The sequence below is a fragment of the Ahaetulla prasina genome, chromosome 5, assembly GCF_028640845.1.
Source record: "Ahaetulla prasina isolate Xishuangbanna chromosome 5, ASM2864084v1, whole genome shotgun sequence".
In the NCBI taxonomy this organism is placed as follows: domain Eukaryota; kingdom Metazoa; phylum Chordata; class Lepidosauria; order Squamata; family Colubridae; genus Ahaetulla; species Ahaetulla prasina.
In genome coordinates, this window is record NC_080543.1 from 12555558 (window position 1) to 12570090 (window position 14533).

General features: G+C 43.8%; 1 protein-coding gene across 1 annotated transcript in view; it reads right to left on the bottom strand.

The window, feature by feature from the left end:
* Positions 1-14533, bottom strand: part of NOX4 (NADPH oxidase 4) — a 157973-nt gene that overhangs the window by 71969 nt on the left and 71471 nt on the right. Inside the window, exon 12 of the mRNA XM_058186635.1 lies at positions 7532-7592. Coding sequence (XP_058042618.1) covers positions 7532-7592 — 61 coding nt within the window. The remainder of the gene's footprint in view (positions 1-7531; positions 7593-14533) is intronic.

A 14533-nucleotide genomic window follows, 5' to 3' on the forward strand; every position in this document is an offset into this window, starting at 1 on the left:
CAGTTACGCAGCACCAGGGATTCGAACCACTGAACTGCCGACCTTTTGATCGACAAGCTCAGCATTTTAGCCACTGAGCCACCGCGTCCTGAATACTAATATGTACCCAGATACTAATAAGTATAATACTATTATTATAATAATAATAACCAGATACTAGTAAAGCATTCTAGCTCACAAGACACCCATTACCTATTTTGAGCTCACCTGTGGGTTTTGCATACAAATCCATGCAAAGATTTTTGGAAAACACATCACACATAAGTAAGCCAGGTTACTTACAGGACCGCCTACTGCTACCGATTGCCTCCCACTGACCCATGCGCTCTCACAGAGAGGGACTCCTCAGGGTGCCATCCGCTAAACAATGTCGGCTGGCAGCCCCCAGGGGAAGGGCCTTCTCTGTGGGGGCTCCCACCCTCTGGAATGAACTTCCCCCAGGACTTCGTCAACTGCCTGACCTTCGGACCTTCCGCTGCGAGTTGAAGACCTATCTATTTATTCGTGCAGGACTGGCCTAGAAATTTTTAGTAGTTTTTAGTATTTAGATCTAAATTTTATGGGGTTTTATGGTTTTAAATGTATTTTAATCTGGCCTTATATTTAATAAGTTTTTTAATTATTGTTTTATCATGTACTTTCTATTGTTTTTATTTGGCTGTGAACCGCCCTGAGTCCTTCGGGAGAAGGGCGGTATAAAAATCTAATAAATAAATCATCATCATCATCATCATCATCATCATCTCATTGGTTGATTCTTGCCTTGCTTTGCTTTTGGGCAATACTTTTCAAACAAGGACAGGGCATGAAGTGGTCAGGAAGATATTTCGCTATATCTGATTTTAACTCCCTAAGTACTTCAGCAGGTGTTCTATCTTTCCACCTTAATTATTTAGGACAGTTTCTGGAATGGATACATTTTTTATTAAGGCAAACTGTATTCCTGCCAAGAATGTCTTCTATAGAGAAATACATTCTGATGAACGTCTAGAGCAGGGGTCTCCAACCCTGAGAGCTTTGCTGGATGAGGAATTCTGGGAGTTGAAGTCCACAAATCTTAAAAGTTCCCAAGGTTGGAGACTACTGCTCTAGACTATAATTAAAAAAGAAAAGAAATTAAGGAGAACTTTATGCTGTTCTGATTTACCAGGATGGTTATGATGATGTGACTTTGTGTCGTGTCCCCCTCCCCCTCCGACGACCAGGTCTAGGAAGTCCGTATCAAATGTGGCCACGAAGCCTCTGCAGCTTTGCCAAATTCCTTTCAGATTTCTCAGGGCAGGCAGGAATCCACCTTGTGACTTCAGCAAACTAAATGAGACTTTGCTTGACTCAAAGTTGCTTGACTCAAGCTGGTCCTTTATATAGGCTGTGGGGTGTGGCTCCATGACTCAGCACTTATCCAGGCCTGCCCCTCCCTTCCTTCTGCTGACGTCGCCTCTCAGATCTCCGGAAGCGGGGATCCTCCCACTGTGAATTCTCTTCCGCTGTATCTGCTGCCAGTAATTCCAGCACCTGGCTGGCTCCCTGCCCACATTCTGTAGGAGTGAGGTTTGTTTGTTCATTTCTGACATCCTGTCCGGCCATGGGGCCAGGGCTGGGGGCTGGAGGCATGACAGGCCGTTCATCTTCATTATCAGACTCCGAATCTGATAGCAGGCCCGGGAGGAGATGGGAGGGGCCCAGCTGAGGAGAGGAGGGAGGACGAGGCACAACACTTTGTTTTCCATGTTCCCACATCAGAGAAAGCATCAACATGTTATTGCGTCAAAGCTCCCCTCAAAAGTTCCTATCCAGAATTCATTAGAAATGAATGTTTTGCTTGGAATGATGTTTTCATTTCCATCAATACCTGTTTTGACAACTGATGTTATCATTCAAGTAGTGGCTAGGTGATATATCTAAATTTATACAGCAAAAGGAAAAACCCACACAGTATCACAAGAGGCAAAGGAAAGAGGATAGAGATTGGGTTTAGTGGATATGAAATTGTATTTTGCAGGTTATTGTCTGGTTTGGATGAAAGAGAAACAAAATATTTTTAGAGTCAGAAGCGCACAACTTGATCTATGGATCTCAGTCAGAGATGGGTTTCAGCAGGTTCTGACCAGTTCTGGAGAACCGGTAGCAGAAATTTTGAGTAGTTCAGAGAACTGGTAGTAAAAATTCTGACTGGCCCCACCCCCATCTATTCTCTGCCTCCCGAGTCCCAGCTGATCAGGAGGAAATGGGGATTTTGCAGTAACCTTCCTCTGGAGTTAGGAGGGAATGGAGATATTACCGTATCCTTCCCCTGCCACGCCCACCAAGCCACGCCCACCAAGCCACGCCACGCCCACCAAGCCGCACCCACAGAAGCGGTAGTAAAAAATTTTGATACCCACCACTGATCTCAGCATTATTGGAGAATCACCAAGAGAATATAACATTAAATCAAAGGAGCAACTAACTGCAAAAGGATATAGCTGCCAATCATTTTTTCCTTACAGAAAATTTAAAATGGATAAATGGGAGCACGATATAGTTGCCAATAATTTTTTCCTTACAGAAAAAATTAAAATGGATAAAAAGATGATACAAAAGAAATTAAAACAGAAATTAAGGTGCCGTTGTGCACCAATGATAAAAAGGCCCTTGCTAAAATTTGAAAACGTTTGTAGAAATTTGAAACAGAAAAAGAACAGGTTAAAGAATGTATGATAAAGTGGGCGAAGAATGTTGGTTATAGATACAGATGGATCCGGGAAAATATGTGGTCAAAAGGGTTGAAATGTATATTGTTACGACTTTAAAGGGAATTTTTTTATAAAATAAGGTATCATTGGTACATTACACCAGAGAAATTACATCTAGATTCTAGAACGTATAAAGGCTGAAAATCTTGGAAGCGTGAACAATGTGAATGGACATTTTATCATGATTGGCGGACATGTAAAAAAGCTAAAAAAAAAATGCCCTTGGAATCAATGGATTCGAAGAGTTTTTGGAACTGATATTGATACAGAGAATATTAAAGTTTATAATTAAATTGAAGCCGGAACTTTTCCATTAAGGACTGCTGGTTAAACAATTAGCAATCATGGAAGATCATTTCAATAAGGGCTAAAATGCTCCTGGTTCGGTCCGGTTCGCCAAACTGGTAGTATAAAATGTAAAAAAAAAAAAAAAAAAGTTCCGACAATCAGGTGAGTGATGTGCGATCATCAGAACTTTTTTAAAACTTTTTTAGGGTTTTTTTTTACTACCGGTTCTCTAGAACCAGTAGTTAAAAATGTTTTAAAAGTATAGAAAAAAATTCCGAAGATCGCATGTCACTCAGCTGATTGTTGGAACTTTTTTTTTTTTTTTTACTTTTTAGGCATTTTTTACTACGGGTTCGCTGTGTTGTGCAAGCCTTTTTTTTTACTTTTAAAAGCATTTTTTTTACAACCTGTTCGCCAGATCTAAGCACCCTGCAGGCTGGATCGGGCCACCAGCCCTTGAGTTCTACACCCCTGCCTTAGAGGAACATCAGAAGCTACTCCATTATATTTCTTTTTCATGTTTTCTGTTTTCTTTCTTTTTCTTTTTTCTAACTTGTTTTCTTCTTTGTCTCTTTTCTTTTTCACACTTACTTTATTTTACCTTTTGAATGTATTATAGTTATAAAATCTTTTAATATTTTTTTTTTAATTTTTTGGGTAATATTGGTGTACACAAATCACATATACGTATGCAAATAGGATCATTTTCATATTTGCATTACAATGCAAATGACCATTGTTCGTGAGATATAACACACGGTAAATAATTATAGCGCTAAAAAGGGAAAAAACACCCTCCATTAACTTAATTCCCTCTTCCTCAAATAAATTAACTCAGGGGTGAAATCTAAAAATTTTCCCTACCGGTTCTGTGGGCGTGGCTTAATTGATAGGCGTGGCTTGGTGGTCAGGTGACCCGGTGGGTGTGGCCAATAATAATAAATAATAAAAATAATAAAGTATACAAAACCTGGGAGCGCATCGGGCTACCTTCTTTAAAAATAGAGGCACCGGTCTACTAATTGCCTTTTTTGGGGAGCACACCAGTCTACCTTCTTTAAAAATAGAGGCACCGGTCTACTAATTGCCTTTTTTTGGGAGCACACCGGTCTACCTTCTTTAAAAATAGAGGCACCGGTCTACTAATTGCCTTTTTTTGGGAGCACACCAGTCTACCTTCTTTAAAAATAGAAGTACCGGTCTACTAATTGCCTTTTTTTGGGAGCGCACCGGTCTACCTTCTTTAAAAATAGAGGCACCGATCTACTAGCCGCCTACAGCACTGATCAGCTGTAGCGCAGCACTTTGAAGCGCCAAAGCATTCATTTAAGGCTGTTTGCAGCTATATCACCACCGGGAGCTTCAAGGACAGAGAAGAGGAACAGCGAGGGTGGATGGGGGGGGGCAGGGATTTTTGCTACCTGTTTTCCGAACTACACGCCCCCATCGCTACTGGATCACGCGATCCGGTCCAAACCGGGAGCATTTCACCCCTGAATTAACTCTATCTGTCCTATATTTTTATAACTGCTAGGGTTTCCCCGCCCCCCCGCCCCGCGTTGTTGATCCAAAAGTTAAGCCATTTTCATTCATTTTCATTTTTCTTTCTATCCAACCTACTTGATGCAAAATATTAAAAGAGAACGACAGAATTCTAGAGGACTGTGTGAGCTGAAAGGACGCTTCCTGCCATCCAGGTGGAGAAGCATATGGTGAAATGAAAGGTAATGTGACAATCACAATATGATATAGATGTTAAGTAATTGGGAAGGTAATCAAACAGCTGGTGCAAAAATCCTCTTACCTAGCAAGGACACATTTTCTGTGACAATTCCCAGATACAATGCAAGGGAAATAAAGGCATAGCACACAAAATCTCACTCCGGGTTACGATTGTAAGCTGCTGAGATTTACCGTATTTTTTGGAGTATAAGATGTACCAGCGTATAAGACGCAGCTTAGTTTTTGGGGAGGAAAATAAGGGAAAAAATCTGCCTATTTTTTATTTATTTATTTATTTTTGTCAGTCATATATAAGATAACAGGTAAAAGTATAAACATAATTTGGATACATGAAAAGAGTAAGTAAAAAGGAATATTAGGACAGGGACGGTAGGCACGCAGGTACACTTATGCACACCCCTTACAGACTTCTTAGAAATGGGGTGAGGTCAACAGTAGACAGTTTAAGCTTAAAGTTTTGTGGGTTTGGGGAAGAAACTACAGAGTCAGGTAATGCATTCCAGGCATTGACCACTCTGTTGCTGAAGTCGTATTTTCTGCAGTCGAGTTTGGAGCAGTTTACCTTGAGTTTGTATCTATTATTTGCTTGTGTATTTTTGTGGTTGAAGCTGAAGTAGTCATTGACAGGTAGGACATTGTGGCAGATAATTTTATGTACTTTGCTTAGGTGAGACTGAAGTTGATGTAGTTCTAAGTTGTCTAAGCCCAAAATTTGGAGTCTGGTGGCATAAGGTATTTTATTGTGAGCAGAGGAATGGAGGACTCTTCTTGTGTATTCATTTGTATTCATCTAACTAGAGTCCTTAGTCTGGTCAGCTTCAGCACATTAGTTTGCTGGTTTTTTATCCCCTGCTTGGGGATAACAAACAGCTTCTAAGGCACAGCTGAGAGGAAGCAGCAATGAGAAAAGCCGGCAAAGCACGGGGAGATCACTTCACTCGGCTAGCACCTAGTTAGGGCTGAAAAAAAAGCTTCTAAAGAACAGCTAAGAGTCAGAGCAAAGCATGGAGCAGCCTCATTAAAGCACAGCAGAGAGAGTGTCGAGGGAGCAGGCAAAGCTAGGAAGATGGCTTCACTCGCTAGTGCCTCATTAGCACCTCGTTAGGGCTGGAAAAAAGCTTTGAAAAAGCTACATTTGGAGTATAAGACACACCCAAATTTTCAGCTTCTTTTGTGGGGGGTGGGGAAGGTGGGTCTTATACTCCGAAAAATACAGTACTTTGAAGTAATGCGAGCAGCCAATAAATTTTAAAGATAAAACAAACAAACTGCCAGTGAGGCTGGAAAGAGGAGTCAAGTGAGGGCCTAGCTTGGAGTCATTTGTTAACCACAAGTGACATGTGACCTCCCTCAAGATCCATGAAGCTCTACCAGACTGTTCCCAGGGAAAGGCAAGCAGTCTGGTGACATTCTTATAATATAAGTGGTAGACAATAAAGTTGCTAACTTTAGCTATTCATGAGTGGCTCTGGTTGCTTGCCTCTGACTTTCTCTTACACACACACACACACACACACACACACAGAGTGATGGGTTTCAATTTTTTTTTACTAACGATTCTGTGGGTGTGGCTTGGTGGGCGTGGCATGGCTTGGTGGGCGTGGCTTGATAGGGGTGGCTTGGTGGGCATAGCTGGGGAAGGATACTGTAAAATCTCCATTCTCCATTCTCCAGTCCAATTCAGGGGAAGCTTTACTGCAAAATCCCCATTTCCTCCCGATCAGCTGGGACTTGGGAGGCAGAGAATAGATGGGGGCAGGGCCAGTCAGAATTTTTACTACCGGTTCTCCAAATTACTCAAAATTTCCGCTACCGGTTCTCCAGAACTGGTCAGAACCTGCTGAAACCCACCTCTGCACACACTCAAACAGAAACAAATCAAGCCACCTTACAGGTAGTCCTCAACCTATCACCACAACTGAGTCCAAAGTTTATATTGTTAAGTGAGACATTTGTTAAGTGAGGTTTGCCCCATTTTACGACTTTTCTTGCCACAGGTTTTTTTTTATTATTATTTGAATTTATATCCCGCCCTTCTCCGAAGACTCAGGGCGGCTTACATTGTGTAAGGCAATAGTCTCATCCATTTGTATATTATATACAAAGTCAACTTGTATTGCCCCCACAACAATCTGGGTCCTCATTTTACCTACCTTATAAAGGATGGAAGGCTGAGTCAACCTTGGGCCTGGTGGGACTCGAACCTGCAGTAATTGTAATTGCAGGCAGCTGTGTTAATAACAGACTGCATTAGCCTGTTGAGCCACAAGAGGCCCTTAACAGTTGTTAAGTGAATCACGGCAGTTGATAAGTCAGCAATCTTGAGTGAATCTGGCTTCCAGCATTGACTTCGCTTGTCAGAAGGTTACAGAAGGGGATCACGTGACCTTGGAACATAGCAACGGTCATAAGTATGAACCAGTCGCCAAGCATCTGAATGTTGATCCCATGATCACGGGGATGCTGCAAAGGTGATAACTATGAAAAACGGTCATAAGTCACACTTTTCATTGTCGTAGCTTTGAATGTTCGCTAAAGGAACTGTTGTAAGTCGAGGTATTTATGATTGACAAGAGCTGTTATCCAGTTTTAGAAGAGTAGGGTGTCTATGAGCATACTCCAATCAATTCATACCACAATAAAATTGCTGGGAGACCGCAGGTGGGAAACAGGGGTTATACTTTGCAATGGCACACAAATGGTTGGGATTTTGTCATCAAGGTATTCATTACAAGAGAAAAAGTACAGCTGGGCTGTTCACATACCTGTCCAGTCTCCTACGACTTTAATGTGCACTCCAAATGTTGCCTTGGTAGCTGTTGGGCACTGCAAAATGAAGCAAGTTAAAATAGTCAATAATAAAGCAATACTAGAGTAGCACGTAGCACTTAGACTTCTTTACCATTTTACAGTGCGTTTACAACTCTCTCTAAGCAGTTTACAGAATCAGTATATGGCCCCCAATAATCTGGATCCTCATTTTACCTACCTTGGATGGATGGAAGGCTGAGTCAAGCTTGAGCCAGTCAGGATCGAACTGCTGACAGTGGGCAGAGCCACCAATTTTGCACCACAGCTCCTTCCTTCCTTCCTTCCTTTGCAATAGCACTTAGACTTATATACTGCTTCACAGTCCTTTCCAGCTCTTTCTAAGCAGTTTACAGAATCAGCCTATTGCCCCCAACAATCTGGGCCCTCATTTTATCAACCTCGGAAGGATGAAAGGTTGAGTCAACCTTGAGTCAACCTGGTGAGATTCGAACTGTCAAATTGCAGGCAGCCAGCAGTCAGCAGAAGTAGCTTGCAGTACTGCACTCTAACCACTGCGCCACCGTGGCTCAGAAAGATGGAAGTAGAGCTCCCCATTGGGTTGGTTACTGGTAATTTCTAGTCTCCCTCAAACTTAGTAATTCACTCTAACACAATCATGGGGAAGGGGGCATTTCCCCAGAGCACTGTTCTCACTCTCTTTCTTCTCTCCACTATGGCTCATAAGCCAAACTGAACACAACTTTTTATCTGCCTTCCTTCTGCTAGTTAAGATGTCTGGGAACATCATCACCTATGCGGTAATTTCCTCCTTGATTAATTACGGCATGGCTCAACAAAGGAGACGTATCGTATCTTGCCATTTGAAGCGTTACAGATTTTGATGTAATAACAATCCACTTCACACCTGTTGTGACTCGTCCTCCCTCCTCTCCTCAGCCAGGCCCCTCCCGTCTCCAACAGGGCCTGTTATCAGACTCCGAGTCTGATAATGAAGATGAATGGCCTGTCATGCCTCCAGCCCCCGGCCATGGCCCTATGCCCGGAGAGGATTCCAGGAGTGAATGGACAAGCCCGATAAACTTCACTCACACAGCGTGTGAGCAGGAAGCCAGCCAGGTGCTGGAATTACTGACAGTAGATCCAGCTGAAGACAATTCAAAGTGGGAGGACCCTTGCTTCCGGAGATCTGAGAGGTGACACCAGCAGAAGGAGGGGTGGGACAGGCCTGGATAAATGCTGAGTCATGGAGCCACACCCCACCCCACAGCCTATATAAAGGACCTACTTTTGGCATTCCAACCTTGAGTCAAGCAAAGTCTTATCGAGTTTGCTGATACCGGACCCTATCGCTGAAGTCACAACTTGGACTCCTGCCTGCCCTGATAAACTTTGAAGGGACTTGGCAAGCTGCAGAGGCTTCGTTGCCAAGTTTGCCACGGACTTCCTTGACTCGTTCGTCGGAGTGGGGGGTGGGACACGACAACACCACTCCTTCACACCCTAGGAAACACATTGTTAGTATTCCCCTAACATACCTTTGCAGGCATTTGTCTACCAGTTTGCATTTTTTTAAAAAAGACGGGCTTGTCATGTGCAAAGAATCTGGACCATTGGTTAGATTGCAGCATAGGAGATTTGAGCCACAGTGGTGCAGTGGTTAGAGTGCAGTGCTGCAGGCTACTTCTGCTGTCTGCTGGCTGCCTGCAATTTGGCAGTTCGAATCTCACCAGGCTCAAGGTTGACTCAGGCTTCCATCCTTCCGAGGTGGGTAAAATGAGGAGTCAGATTGTTGGGGGTAATAAATGCTATTGCTATGAACACGAGCCATGGTGGGACAGTGGTTAATATTGCAGGCTGATTCTGCTCACTGCCAGGAGTTCAATCCTGACCAGCTCAAGGTTGATTCAGCCTTCCATCCTTCCGAGGTGGGTAAAATGAGGACCCAGATTGTTGGGGGTAATATGCTGACTGTCAACTCGCAAAGCATTCCTGGCTTGCTCTCAAGTTGCCATAGGTAGGAGGGCGGAAAACTGACAGAGCAGCACGTCAGCCACAACCAGAAGCATATTCCACGCATACCTTTCTCAAGGCTGCATCCTAGGTTACCAGATGCAGCCAGCTGGAGAGGCATGAATTCTACAGCCCGCAAAAGTGGTCCGTTGGAGAATGTGATTTATGACACACCTTGGGAGGACAGGAGAAACAGGGTCATAGCTGAGCCTTAAATTACTTGGGGCAGAGCTGACTTCATGGTCCATGCTGACATGTTGCTCCTAATAAATAATAAGTTTCTTTTGAAACTTGGCTCGAGGCTCATGATTTAATTAGGGCATCTGTCGGAAACCGGACAGCGACTCTGTAAATCGCTTAGAGAGGGCTGTAAAGCACTGTAAAGCGGTATATAAGTCTAAGTGCTATTGCTATTTATTCCAGCCTAGATGCAAGAATCTGGTCAATTAAAATTCAATACCAAATTAGTGCCAAGTAAGAGTGTCAGCATTCTAAGTAATGCACCCATAGAAAGCAGAACTCCGAGGCAGATAGATTCCTTAAGGAACAATTTACTGGATACATCATATTGGCACAACTGGTGAAGACTGACTCTGAACGTTTCCTCAGTTTTCACTGAATTAAAAAGTGAAAGTCTCCCTTGTTCCCCAAGTCATCAGTCACATGGTCCAATCGAGGTGCTGTCCAGTTGCTTGGTTAGTTTACTCCTCCTCTCCTAGCCACCTGTTCGAATGACCTTGGTTCCCACATGAAATTATTTTGACTACAACACCCCAGCTAAATATTTCCCTCCCCCTCCCATCTAGTGGCAGCCCTGAAGTCTCAAAGATGCCCCCAGCCAGGTTCGCTTCAGGGTTGACAAAGGGTCAATGGAATTCAGGAAGGTTGGACTTGAAGCGCTTGTGGGAATGCCATGACTCTAAGCTGATGATGTGTTTAACTCTGCCCCTCAGTTCTGCCTGCTCTTCTTCTACAGTACATGGCTTTTGGGATGGGTCATCCTGCTGGGAAGATGCCACTCTTTCTATTTTGCTGGAGAAGACTTTTGAGAGTCCCTTAGTCTGCAAGGAGATTCAAATCAGTCGATCCTAACAAAAATCAACCCTGACTGGAAAGAGAGATCCTGAAGCAGAAGTTCAAATACTTTGTCCATCAAATGAGAACAGAGGACTCATTGGAAAAGACCCTGATGCTGGGAAAGATGGAAGGCAAAAGAAGAACAGGATGGCAGAGGATAAGATGGTTAGATAGTGTCATCAAACGCAATGAACATAAATTTGGGCAAACTCTGTGAAACTGGGTATGATAGGCTGTAGTCCAAGAGTCAGACACAACTTAGCAACTGAACACCAGCTATTTCTATCCAAAACAATCTTTCCTTGCCAAAAAATTTTCTGGAGAACCTCTGGATCTTGGCCAACTTGATCTAAGAAAGGGATCGATGAGTCTTGAGATGAGCAGGATGATTTGTTTAAATTTTTTTTTCAATTTAAAACATTTGGATCCATTAAAATGAAGTTCCCAGTTAGCATCATGGAGGAGAATGTCATATAGATATGTATATGGATATAGGAAATCAGCAGAGCTACCTGTAAAGATTTTCAGTAAAGGAAGAGGAAAGAACTGATATGAAGTATAGTTTTCTAATTCCACCTTTGTAAAGACATTCCCTCTTAACAAGAAAGGAAAAAAATGGGAAAAGCCACTTCTAAAAAAAAAAAAAACCAACAACCTCCAAGAGCTTCTATTCATTTGTGGTTTCCAGGAAACCAGACGTGTGCAAGAAGAACACCAAAGCAGAGAGATTGCATTTTCAGAAGAACAGGGATTAATAAATCCTTTCTCACACAGCACTTGGCAAGCCTTCAATGCTCTCGTCTGAATAGCGTTTACGAAACCTTACGTTCTTCTGAAGTCAGAGGAAAATGTACGGCCGTGTAAAACCTTACAGACATTCCAATGGGTTTCCTTTAATATTGCCCACAAAAATAACACACGCACACACACACACCATGCACAAGCGCTGAATTTTAGGAAACACTTTTCAATGTCACCTACCAAGTTTTTCCTCCAAAGGTTCTTAAAAGCCTGAGTCTACGGGCTTCTTTGTCAGGGTAATGACGATTTAAAACAGACCAGCTCCTTTAAGATTGAGGATGAGTTAGCAGGGTTATTGCCCTTTAAGAAGCTGCCTATATAAGGGAGGCCATTAGAGGGCGTCTCTTTGTGTATCACTTACTCTCCTTGTGTATCTGCACTGTAGTTCTCCAGTAGAGGTGAAGAATGATTGCTTGCCTGGTATGTGCTTACCATTTGTATGTCTTGTATATAAACCACTGTTTGTAAAGACAAAATCTCTGTGTCCTGTATTTTGCTCCTGGGTGGTCTCAAACTAGCAGTCATGCTGCAAACACTCCGACATTCTTCTATCCAGAGAAAAAAAGTGTTGGGAAATAGGTAATAAATGTAAGTCTGTCAAGAGGAAGTTGGTCAATTGACTAGATGAGTCTTGTTGTTTGAAGGAGTGAAATTAAGGGGAATCAAATGAGTCCCTGAGACAGACTCATATCCACCTCAAAAATCCACATTACACACTCGGTCCAGTTAACAGAGTAACAGAGTTGGAAAGGACCTTGGAGGTCTTCTGGTCCAACATTCTGTTCAAGAAGGAGACCCTATACCAGGGGTGTCAAACTCAAGGCCCACGGGATGCCTAAATATAGGGCCCATGGGGCCGACCTGAAAATATTAAAGGACTGGCCCACGGTGCCTCTGCCAGCCAAAATGGGCCAAGTGCAGCCCCCCCATGCAGCCTGTTTTCAGCCTCCATGGCCCCCTGCAGCATTTTCGGCTGGCAGAGTACTGCTAGAGGCTGGGGAGGCCCAGACCCAAAAGGGCCTCCACGCAACCCATTTTTGGCTGGCAGGGTGCTGCAGGAGGCCATGGAGGCCCAAAATGAGGTGCAGGGAGCATGTGTGTGGGGACCATGCCTTGTTTTGGCCGGTAAAGTGCTGCAGGAGGCTGTTCAGGCCGAAAACGGGGCAAAGGAGGTTGCGCACGTCCCCCTACACCCTGTTTTGGCTGGGAGGGTGCTGCAGGAGGCGTCCATCCTGTCTCCCCCCCCCCGCCCCGGCCCATGGAGAACTACAATGCTGATCCAGCCCACGAAGAAATCCAGTTTGACACCCCTGCCCTATTCTATTCAACACAAATGACTATCCAATCTCTTCTTGAAAACCTCCAGTGATGGAGCACTCACAACCGCTAAAGGCAAGCTGTTCCCTTGATTAATTAACCTGTCAGGAAATTTCTCCTCAGTTCTAGGTTGGTTCAGGGGTGAAATGCTACCAGATCAGACCGGATCGGGTGAATAGGTAGCGGAGATTGGGGCTGGTTTGCCAAACCGGGAGCACTGGCCCGCAGTTCTGCCATGTTTGCTTGCCTTCCATGCTGCCTTCCCGGCATCCCGGGGGCCAGCTTGCAAAGGCAGGCAAGCGGAAGCCCATGTGGAAGGCAGGCAAGCATGGCAGGGCTGTGGGGAAGGAAGAAAGAAAGAATGAAAGAAAGAAAAAAGAAAGAAAGAAGGAAAGAAAGAAATGGGGGGAGGAAGGAAGGAAGGGTGATGTTATGTTGGCCACGTCCACCAAGCCACATCCACCAAGCCACGCCCACAGAACCAGTGGCAAAAAAAAATTAGGTTTCACCCCGGGTTGGTTCCCTACTCAATTAGTTTCCATCCATTGCTTCTTGTCCTGCCTTCAGGTTCTCTGGAGAATACATTTGTTTTTATTTGGAGAATAGATTTGAATAGTTTGGAGAGGTGAATCCCAAATGATATAGAATGCAATATAGAAGGTTAAGAAATATAATTTGTCCTGCAACCCCTCCTCTTTTGCTCCCAGAAGCACGAAGCTGAAGCCTGAAGATGACGAATGAGACTTCGTCGAAACGTCACCAAGACACTTCCAATTTTACACGGGAGAAAACACGAACAATCCAAGACCTATATATATATATGTGTGTGTGTGTGTATTGTATGTAGGTCTATATATATCTGCCTCATATTACTCTCAGGGTCTCTGAAGGCTGCAAAGAAGATGTTTTGGCAGCCTCCTTGAAGCTTATGGGTCCATCTCCTGTCATGAGACACGTCATATCTTTGGAACTGGAGTGCTGCCGTATATTATATGTTGACTAGCTTTTAAAGATAGTTCAGAATGCTCAGTTACTAACTGGGACTGTTGAATAAGGTCATATGACATCAATGACTTGACAGCTGCTCTCACCTTCCAGACTCTTGGGGGAGGGGGAGTGAGTAATTTAAAGTTGATGGTTGACCAGTCCTGAAATGGAACAGTGGTTAAAGTGCAGTATTGCAGGCTAACTCTGCCCACAGCCTGGAGCTCGATCCTGATCGACTCAAGGTGGACTCAGTCTTCCATCCTTCAGAGGTCAGTAAAATGAGAACTCAGATTGTTGGGGGTAAAATGTTGACACTGCAAACCACCCAGAGAATGCTCTAAAGCACCACGAAGCGGTATATAAGTCTAAGTGTTATTGCTATTGCTATCTTAAAATTTGGACATTCTAACATATGGCTCCTAAAATAAATATAACTTCGTTGCATGTCTTTGGAATTGGGCTAAGACATTACTTTCCGCCCCGATCATGATCAAAAATGGACAAGTTAAATGTTCACTTTATACTAGAATGGTGGATAAATTTATTACACTCATGGTTTAACTTTCATGTGTTGTTGTGTCTCGCCCGCTCCCCCTGCCGCAGCCGGGCCCCTCTTATCTCCTGCCAGACGCTGATAGTGCTGAAGAATGTCCTGGCATGCCTCCAGCCCCCAGCCCTGGCACCGTGCCCGGACAGGCCGAACAAACAAACCTCCCTCCGATAGCATGTGCGCCTGAAGCCAGCCACGAGCTGAGATTACCAACAGCTGGAGACGAAACGATGCAATGGATAGACCCACGCTT